General features: G+C 34.6%; 1 protein-coding gene across 3 annotated transcripts in view; it reads right to left on the bottom strand.

Annotated features, from left to right (window-relative positions):
- Positions 1 to 367: 367 nt before the first annotated feature.
- LOC102003121 (zinc finger protein 93-like) overlaps positions 368 to 11073 on the bottom strand; it is an 11373-nt gene continuing 667 nt past the window's right edge. The window contains exons 1-4 of one of the 3 annotated variants that reach the window (XM_005401299.2): positions 10834 to 11067; positions 6604 to 6730; positions 6020 to 6115; positions 368 to 2309 (exon numbers count right to left, since the gene is read on the bottom strand). In XM_005401299.2, the coding sequence (XP_005401356.1) occupies positions 469 to 2309; positions 6020 to 6115; positions 6604 to 6730; positions 10834 to 10911 (2142 nt within the window). In that variant the 5' untranslated portion in view covers positions 10912 to 11067 and the 3' untranslated portion in view covers positions 368 to 468. Of the gene's footprint in view, positions 2310 to 6019; positions 6116 to 6603; positions 6731 to 10658; positions 10773 to 10833; positions 11068 to 11073 lie in introns of those variants that run through there. The other 2 variants (XM_013502776.1, XM_013502775.1) reach the window with 2 other exon arrangements.

Here is an 11073-nt window from a genome sequence, read left to right as displayed (position 1 = left end):
TACAATCAACATACTCCTTTAGAGAGGAGTAATCTGTATTATTCTCTGATATGTGTGAATATGTAAGACTATCAATTAATAATACCTAGTATATTCTAAGCAAAAGTTCTTATTTGCCACATTTTCCTATTTGTATGATTTATCCCTAGTAACAAATCTCACATTATGTTTGGAGATCTGAATGAAGGCTAGCCTATACCTTTACATGATTTTTTCCAAAATAAATATTTTGATGTTATGAAGTGCATATTATTATCAGTCTCTCCAGTCAATACATATGTAACATTTTAATAAAATCTGTATCCTCTCATGTTCAATGAAGACTGAAGGTCTACAAAAGACTTTTTCATATGCCTTGCATTTGTCATGTTTTTCTGCAGTATAAATTCTCTCATGTTGATTAAAATGTGAAAAATTGTTTCAGGCTTTGCCAGATTTACCTTTAGAGGATTTTTATCTAACATGAATTTACTGATGCTGTGTGAGATTGGAAATGTGCGTTCTTTGGTGCCGAGAAAGATGAGAAATTTGATTGAAAGTTTTGTCACATTCCGTGCATTTATAGGGTTTTTCTCCAGTATGAATTCTCTGGTGTTTAGTAAGGGTTGAGCTTTGATTAAAGGCTTTACCACATTCTTTACACTTGTAGGGTTTCTCTCCAGTATGAATTCTTTGGTGTCCAATAATGGTTGAACAATACTTAAAAGCTTTGCCACATTCTTTACATTTGTATGGTTTCTCTCCACTATGTATTCTCTCATGGTTACTAAGATTTGACCTTCGATCAAACGCTTTGCCACATTGTTTACATTTGTAGGGTTTCTCTCCTGTATGAATTCTCTGGTGTTGAGTAAGTGTTGAACTTTGATTAAAGGATTTCCCACATTCTTCACATTTGTAGGGTTTCTCTCCAGTATGAATTCTTTGGTGTCGAGTAATGGTTGTACAATATCTAAATGCTTTTCCACATTCTTTACATTTGTAAGGTTTCTCTCCTGTATGTGTTCTCTGGTGGCGAGTAAGATGTGAAGTTTGATTAAAGGTTTTGTCACATTTTGTACATTTGTAGGGCTTCTCTTTAGTATGAATTCTCTGGTGTTGAATAAGTGTTGACCTCTGAATGAAGGCTTTGCCACATTCTTTACACTTGTAGGGTTTTTCTCCAGTATGAATTCTTTGGTGTCGAATAATGGTTGTGCAGTATCTAAAGGCTTTGCCACATTCTTTACAACTGTAAGGTTTCTCTCCAGTATGTATTCTCTGGTGCTGTGTAAGAGGTGAAATTTGGCTAAAAGTTTTGTCACATACTTTACATTTGTAGGATTTCTTTTTAGTATGTATTCTCTGGTGTTCAGTAAGTACTGACTTCTGAACATAGGCTTTTCCAGATTTTCTACATTTATAAGGTTTCTCTATACCTCCAGTATGAAGTGTCTGGTGCTCAGTAAATGTTGAGGTTTGAATTAACATTTTGTCAGAATTTTTACAATTGTAGGATTTCTCTCCAGTGAAATCTAACTGTTGTTCAATAGTGGTTAAGCAATGTTTAAAGGCTTTATTATTATCTTTAGGTTTGCAGGACTTCTCTCCAGTATGAATGCACTGATGTTGATTAAAGGTAAAGTCATCAACAAAAGCTTTGCCACAGTCTTTACAGTTATAAAGCTTTTCTTGAAAATGAGTACTTTGATGGGTAGTAAGTTGTGAGCACTGGTCAAAGACTCTCCCACATGTATCACATTTATAAATATTCTCTGAAAAATGTTGATTACTAGGATTTGAGCCATGGTTAAATTTTTCAATAATTTTATTGCATGGATGTATTTTTTGTTCAATATGAGTATCCTGGTAATTATGCAGAGCACAGCTATCCTTAAAGGCCTTCCCATTTTCATTATGTATGTCATGAGTTTTCCAAATATCTATATATGGACTTTGATTATGCATTAATGGATGGGTAATTATATTTCCATGTTTATTAAAATCGCATCTTTTGGCATGAGAAAAGGCAGGTTTAATAATCTGATGAGAATTACTAAAATGAAGTGGTATAAATGTAGATATTTTCTGTGATGCTACATGTTCTTGATCTCTGTTGGCAGTGAAGTTGCTGTTATTTTCAGTTGTCATACATTGGTGATGTCCATTATGAAATGGATTCTCATCTTCACACTTACTAATTTTCCAGTATCTCATTAAGTGCAAATTGCTAAAGGCACAATTTCCAGATCTTTGATTTACCACTTTTTCAAATGAATGTTTCTTGTCCTTCTCTGATAAAAATCCTTGAATATGATAAGAAGACACAGCTGAAGAAACAAAAATGATAAATTATCCCACTCAGGTAGATATAGCTTACAAATCTAATATATTATACTAATCTGAGGACTTCAGCAGAATAATAGAATACAAAACAAAAGGTCTCCATGTCCCACAGATACATGAACTTAAGAAAATCCTGAGATGATTACCTAGAACTCTCAAAACCATTTAGGAATTCACAGCACTCCAACTGAACGTAACACTATGAAGAGTCATACACTTGAGGGAAGGAAATTTACTAGTAAAAGTTATTTTTGTTAACCCCAACTCATCCTCTACAGGGTAGTGACTACACAATACCCAACCACTTTCTTCTTCAGGAAACACAGGACAATGAAGCACATACTGGTTTTATCAGGGATTGTATAAAAACTGTTTTTGTTTACCCTTACATGGAGAATGGCAGATAAAAGCGATATTTTATGTAAGTGCTTCTGTCATGTGAGGCCAAATCTAAGTAATGAGTACAGTAGCAAAGTGAAGAAACTAACACATATAGTCAACAAAAGTAGGAGAGACTTCAGAGCCTTAAAAAATATGACTAAGCCTTTTCAATTGGAAAAGCACAAATGTAATTCTAAGGAGGACTCATACAAAAACAGGTTTAAGAGGTAACAATATGTCTAGCATAGATGACTGAATAACCACAGACCCTGAGAAATGAATATTTATTATTTTGCAAAAATTCTAGTTGGTATTTATTCATTTAAACTGTGCATATATACTATGCATGTTATGCTGTTTTCAAATTATTTTACATAATGATCATTTCTATTCTTAGAAGATTATCTGCATTCTATTAGCATGTCTAAAGAGTACAATGTGTTAACTATATTTACCATATTGCAATAGAATATCTCTTGAACTTTTAAAGGTTGTACTCTGAAATCTATAATCCTCTATCATCTCAAACCCTTCACCAACAATTCTAGGTCATGGTAACCACCATTTTACTCTCCATGTATCTGAAATGAACTTTTTAAGATCGCATATATAATTCAGATTATATACTAATTGCATCAGGCTCAGTTCAGTTATTATGAAGTCCTGAATGACTACCTACACTGAATCAAATGATGAGATTATCTCTTTTTATGGCTGAATAGTAATCTACCTATATATGAATATACTATCCCACTTATGTATGAATAAGATCATATATAGTATCTGTATAATATATACTGTATGATCTTATCTATTAAAGAGAAATTAGATTGATTCTACTTGCTGATTATTGTGAATAATGTTGCACTGAACTTTGTATTGTAGATATCTCAAATAAGTCAACTTATTTTCCTTTGCCTATAGATTTTGTAGTAGAATTTCTGGATCATATGGTTTTTCCATTTTTATCTCTATTTGTTGCTCTTTTGTATTTCTGGGGGTCAAACCCAGGGACTTGTGAATGCTAAGTATGTGCTCTACAAATAAGCTACACTCTCAACCTTATTTTTAAGTTTTTGAGCAACTTTGATAGTGTTTTCCATAATGACCGTAGTAATATGCAGCAGGATGATTTTTAAGTGTACAAATCTTAACAAAAATTAACACAATTTAACAAAAAAAAAAAAATGGCCTAATCAAAACACAATGAAAGAGTAGAAATTAACCCTGAATGCCATTTATGGATTTTCAAAGAATTCAGAATAATAATTTCAAGCATGCTTAATGAGCTAAATAAGAACAAAGAAAACTGAAGCGACCCAGGACAACAAAAACATTAATGGATAAAACATTTTAGACAGAAACAATCAGAAAGGGTGTAGCTAAGAATTCAATAAGTAGCACTGCCTGACAGAGACATCTACATTTAAGTAGCTCAATTAGCTCCAACTAGGACAGACACAGAGACTCAAAAGGAACATAGTAAAATCAGTTTCAAAGTTCCAGTCAAAGCATCCTGACAGCAGCAAGAAAACAATTTTATGAATTTCTCCTATGTGATTATCAGTGGATTTTTCTGCAGGATCCTTGATAGATATATCAAGATAGGAATTAAAGAATACAGACACAGTTCTGATTTTATAAAAACATGGCATGCAAAAATCTGTCCTTTTACTTAAAAATATTAAAAATTTTCTGAGATAAACAACTGCCCAAATAGTTCACTAGCAGCCCAATGAGGTGGCACATGCCCGTAATCCCAGCACTCAAGAGGCTGAGGCAGGAGGACTGCTGCAAGTTCCAGGCCAGTGTGGGACACATACTGAGTTCCAGGCCAGCCTAGAGCACATCGTGAATCCCTGTCTGAAGAAGAAAAAAAAAGTTCATTATCACTAGACCCTACTCCTGAGAACGGTAAAATCAGTCCTTCTCCTTGAAACATAAAATAATGTTACACAGTAACACCAGTCATAAAATTTTGTGCATCTCAGGGAAATACATAAATATGTACAGAATACCACAGTACTAAAATGAAAGTGCAAAAGACATTCTCAACTTTACTGAGAATTAAAAGAATAAAAGGATAAAAACATCATAAGCAGCTTTCATTATGTGTACAAAAACAATGCTGTGGAAAAATACAGATAAAATTTAATTTTTATGTGAAATTCAAGCTGTTACTTGAAGCTGTAAAATGATTTTGATAATTCCCAATGTAATGACAAAATACCTACATAAAATAAAAAGGCAATATAGGAAAAATAAAAATGTCAACTCTAAAAATCAATGAAACACAAATTAAAGCAGAGTAGGAAAAATAATTACATAAATATTTAATATAACCACAGTATTAATTTCTTCCTCTACAGAAACTTGTTTAAATTTTTTTGTTGTTTTAGAGACAAGGTCTTACTATATAGCTCTTGCTATATAACCTAGGCTGGCCTTGAACTTACAACAATTCTCCTGCCTCAGCCTTCAAGTGTTAGGCTACAGGCATGCACCACCATAACTGGATAACTTGATCAAATTGAACTTAATCTAAAACCTCAATCAAAATAATAAAATGGCCATTTGGAATAAATCTTCAAAAATTTAAATATATGTCTATAAGAGGTTCTTTTTAAATCAAAGCACATAAAAAAAGAAAGTGAAAGGATGGCTATGACATTTCATACAAAGTTGTCAAAAAGAGCAGAAGTGATCATAAATATATGGGATATAATACTCTTAAAATTTGATATACCATTTAAACAATTATTATGGATAAGTATAATTTTCAGCTATGATTATGTGCCTATGAGGAACTGGCTTTTAGTTTCAGTGACATTCATTTTATGGCATAAGAATTTCCAGAGAACAACCATTATAATCACACACAAAGTGATACATTGAGACAACTTGAGTGAATAAGTACGTAAATGATATTAGAGAAACCTCTTTACAATGTGATTAATATACTAAATTGGAATAACACAGATGCCGTCAGAAATTGGCACAGATCTTCTGAGATCAGCAGGGGCAATGGAAGAGCAGTCAGAGCACGCAGACCCTCACAGGTGACACTAAGAACTCTGGCTGTTATTGTGAATCACCTGGGAGATCACTGGAGGGGAAAAAGGAGCCACAAAGGAATCAAGAGTGTAATGAACTTAGGACAACAGAATCCTTTTTTGATACCAAGAGGAATAAACCTGATTTCTAAAAACCATTTGTATTAGAACAGAAGTTCAATTCATATTGTAAAGCCTGGCTTTCTTCTTGGCTTTTAAGCCTTGTATGTGTGCCCTCTGCTTCATTAACTTCTACCTACCTGGATTTACGGCTGCTGTCCCTTGACTGTTTATATCCCAGGGTTCCCTGCTTTGCTCCAGAAAGGTGATCAGGTATGGCTTAGTGACAGCTAACCCTGTTAATTGAAAAATGGAACATGGCACTTGCTTTAGTTTCTCCCAGCAACTAGACATTTCTTTCTGAGTAGTGTTGTCATTAGAAGAGACATGAGAGAAAATTCCAGAACATTGTTTCCCCAAAATATTTTTAGACAGCCATTTGATTATATAAAAGATTTCTAACTTGTAGCTCCTGAGCTCTACTTTCAACCACTAAATCAAAACTAAAGGCAGGGGTGGGTGTAAGTTATAAGAAACAATTTTTATACCACTAAATTTCTAAAATTATTATTAATATGCACGGAAGGATGTATACAATACTTCAAGAAAGGGGCATACAAAAGGAAAGAATGGCATAAAAAAATTTCTTGTCTACACTAAGAACCCTCAACTTTTTTCTGTGAAATCAAAACTTGAAGCTCATTCATACAAACCATAAGTTTAAAAAAAGAATAGAAATTAATGCTGATAGGAATTAGGAATTCTATAGGGAAGTTATACTCACCCAAAGAGAGGAGGTTTTTATAGTTCTCTACCATCACATCCCTATACAAATTCTGCTGAGCAGGCTCCAGGAATTCCCACTCTTCTACAGAGAAATCAATGGCCACATCCCTGAATGTCAACATTTCCTGAAATAAATACATAAATAAATATCACTTTGATTCTGTGGTCACTGACAGAGCTCAAAATCTGTCCCAATATGAAATGAGTTAAAACTGCATTTGACATAGGTGAGTGACCTTCATTATTTTATAAGACACTTGTAGTATTACCTAATTCTGAGGAAAAATCCATAATGCAAAATTCACAAAGCTACTGTACACACTACATTTTAAATTCAAAATATAAAATTAAGGCATCAATACAGCAACATATATATCTGAATACTGCATTTATATTTTAACAGGTAAGTTCTATGTATCTCTCATGAGAAAGATATCATAAATCAGAAAAGTACTTCTCACTTTTAAAGTTACAACCCATAATCAGAGACCTTATTAAAATGTAGGTTATCATTCTATAGTGGCATGGTTCAGGCTTCAGAATGTGCAGCAAGCTCAGAAGTAATGCTAAGTTCAGTGGTCCAAGGAGACACAATTTTAGACAGCTAAAAGGTAGCACACCATGGAAAACTTCACACATCAATTTAAATGCATATATTTTACTGTATTTACACACTTCAATATACTAGCAAGTACAGCAATCCTTCCTGAACATATTAAATATATGAAGTGTAATTCTACTGATTTTCATATCTTTTTTATTAGTACAGGTTTGCAGTACCTAATGTTTAGATTCCTTGTGGGAAACTGGTTCATGTACGTAACACACCTTAATTCCCTTTTCCTTCCTTCTCTCCTCCCTCCCTTTATCTCTGATATTTTTGAGTGATATTTTCTTTTTACGAAGTATGTTTTTGCAAATATCCACTAAATTGTAGAACAGAGTTTTATACAAGTTTATGTCACTTAAAATTTATATAAAACAAAATAAAAATTGTTAAAACTAAAAGAATGTGCTGGTAAGTCTTCACAACTGACAAGCATGAAAACACATTGGGAAAACTAAACAAAATTGATCAGTACTACTTACAACTTATACACACATAAAATATTATCTACACTACATAACCAGTAAAAATGTTCACGTCAATAAAAGAAGAACATGTAACTAGGGAAAGCACAGGCTCTGAGTATTTCTGATTCCAGCCTGCAATTCCTGGAGCCCTGATATCTCACGTAAACAATATGTGAGTGGTGAAAGCAGGAGGGAGGGAGATTAACTTCTAGAGAGAAGAGCTACCAAGAGGGATATAGTGAATGAGACAGAAGAACTCTGAAATAAAATAGAAAAGCCCTTCCATGAGTAAACTGAATACTTTCTGTTAGACATTGCCCTAGTTGCCCCTGAACTCTCAGGTATCTCACTTTCCTGTCAGTCATCCATTGTCACTTTCCTTTGTGGTAACTCCATTCTCACTAATTCTCTATATACAGGCAAATTTTTAGTAAGATATTTATTCTAGACCTGAGGCCATGGAGTACTGGCAAAATGAAACACAGAATACACAAGAGAACTTTGAACAGAAACACACACAGGTGCAGAAAGAAATGAGACATCTTAACAACAGTACTTTCCCTCTCATTAGGCAGATATGTGTGATAAGTCAATTAAACTGAGATATAACTTGACTTTTTTGGGGGGGGGAGTGTTCCGGTACCGGGAATCAAACTCACGACCTTGAGCTTGCCAGGCAGGCGCCGTGCCGCTGAGCTAAATCCCCAGCCCCCTAACTTGACATTTTGACGGAGACCACTATGAAGCAGTTCTGAATAGGATTTAATAATGACCAATTGGCTTTCCATGTTTACTTGTGAGGTGTCAAAGCCTAGGCACCTTGTCTGGAGATGATAATCCACTGCCTTATATACTCCTGATGTTTCTCGTGCTTTATCTTGCTCAACAAAATAAGTTGATAATAAATCATTAAATAAAAGGTGGTGTGGAGGGCAAGAAAAGGGTAAGAGGGCACAAGGGAAAACACTGATTAACAGGTATGTCAGTTTCACTGTGGTGCTGCCTTTGTAGTTGTGTGCATACATCAAAACAAACAACATCTACCTTAAATATACACAGATTATCATGTCAATTATACCTCAGTAACTGTAAAATTATAGTATTCATGTAAAAGCTGAGGTTAAAAAGGATACATACAGTATTACATAAGTAAAATAAAAAGAGACTAAGACTCCATTAGCTAATCATCAGTCTTGGTAATTTAGAAAATGTAATTTTGTAATAGGAACATAAAGAGAATTCTTGGTAAAAGAACAAATTTAACTGTATCAAAAATGAACATACTACATAGCAGCAGCAGTGCCAAATATTGACTAATGAAATTAAGAGTTCTAGTAAATTTGATAATGAAGAATTATATATTATGTGTAACCTAAATATGCATACACTATATATAGTCATGACTTATTTAAGGTGGGTATACATTCTGGAAAAGACATTGTTATGCACATTTCAGAGTGTAATTACACAAACTTAGACACAGCTTACTACATAGCTATGCTATGCTACAGCTGTGGTAAAAGAATTCCATCACTGACCAAAATATCATTATGTAGCACTTGACTGTATGTTATAAATCAGTGTAGACCAGCAGGCAGATGAATATGTACAGCTGATGAACTAAAAAGACAATGTTTAAAAAGATCTATCCCTTTTTCTGGTGTGTGTGGGGCATTGGAAATCGAACTCAGGACCTTGTGTTTGCCAGGCAGGCCCTGCACTGCTGAGCTATATCCCCGGCAATCTTTTCCTTTTAAACACACAAAAATGCCAGTAACTGCACTGCAGAGGAGTACAAAGCAGATTCTCTTTTGAATAAAAGCTGCTGGGAAAATAGGGTATCTATGTAGCAAATAAGCTATTTTACCCTTTCCTCATACAACAAATCATTTTTAGAAGAAAGAGAGACCTAAGTATAAAAGCAATCTATAAGACATTCAAAAGTTGCTTTAGGAAAGGAAATAACTTATTTTCAAAGCCACACAAATCAATATTAAAAACAAAATATTATTAAATTGGATTACATTAAAACTAAAATTCTATTCATCAAATGAAAACATTAAAAAGTGCAAAAAGAAGCGACGGAGTGGGAGAAATTATATGCCTCACATATGATGAAACATTTTAAATCAGAAAGGAAAGGATAAATACCAGCTGCTGAAGAACAGCAGGCAAAAAACCTGAATAGCTACATTATATAGGAGATGGCAACTGATCAATAATCATCAACAAGCTCAACAGCTTTAAACTTCAGAGAAACATAAAAGAAAATCACATCAGATAGACACACATACACAATATTGACAAAGGCATGGAACAAGTGAATTTTGATGAAATAAAGTTGGGGTGCTTTTATCCATTTGGAGAAACACTTTAGCTGACAACAAAACATCATGCCACCACAGTATAGGTCAGTGGTTGCAAAAATACTGCATGCCAGCCACAGCCAGCTGTTCATTATCACTGAAAACTTTAAAAGGTTTACCATCACCTGGAGGATACAGCAGTACTGATACAAACAAGTGAAATTAAGCACATTGAGGACAAGCAGAAGTGCATTCAGGAAGAAAAACAAAGTGAGGGGCACTTTCTATCAGCCTGCCACACTGTAGGTCTAATACAACCAATTTTAACAAGTATGACCAATAAAATCACATGACTTTATACAGATGTCACATACATGTGATAATTCACATGTATGTTTCACAATGAGATTACAGAATTTATAAAACGTAAAAATTTACAGACCTACAGAAAAACTTCAATACACACATCATGTTCAGATGATAGAATTCATTACAACAGTGACCGTTTCAGCCCAAATTAATCTGCATTATCCCATCAAAATTTCAACACGCTAAGTTGTAAAGAAATCAAACCCTAAAAGTACTCAAATTCATCTAGAAGCTTAAAATGCGTGCATATATAAAATTAGCCAAGAAATTTCTAAATTATAAGGACAGAGGTAGCTATTTTTACCTGACACTACCATACATTATGAAACTATAATTATAACACGATACAAACAAAATCCATAGATGAACCTATACAGGTGTAGGACTTGTTCGCACTTTTCAACAGAAAGGTCTCTGCAAAACCGAGCGTATCGGGAAGGGCATTCAATGAGTGGATTAAACAGCACAAAATGCAGAACCTGGGGCTGTGGCCCTGCTCGCGGGTCGAGGGCGCCCCCGAAGGTCGGGGCTCTGGGTTCTACCTCGCCACCGAACATTAAAGCAGAGAATAAAGGCCAGAGGCTGGAGCTTAAGGGACCCGCCGCCAGACCGGTAAGAAATTAGGTCTTGGGCTCAGAAATGGCGACACTGAGAAACCTAAGGGGTGCGGGCGAGTCTGAGCGACACCGCGGCCGGGACCAGCTCCCCACGGGGGGCGC

This window comes from Chinchilla lanigera, unplaced genomic scaffold, assembly GCF_000276665.1.
Source record: "Chinchilla lanigera isolate Chin_1 unplaced genomic scaffold, ChiLan1.0 scaffold00073, whole genome shotgun sequence".
Taxonomy (NCBI): Eukaryota; Metazoa; Chordata; class Mammalia; order Rodentia; family Chinchillidae; genus Chinchilla; species Chinchilla lanigera.
This window is presented reverse-complemented; position numbering and strand designations above follow the sequence as displayed.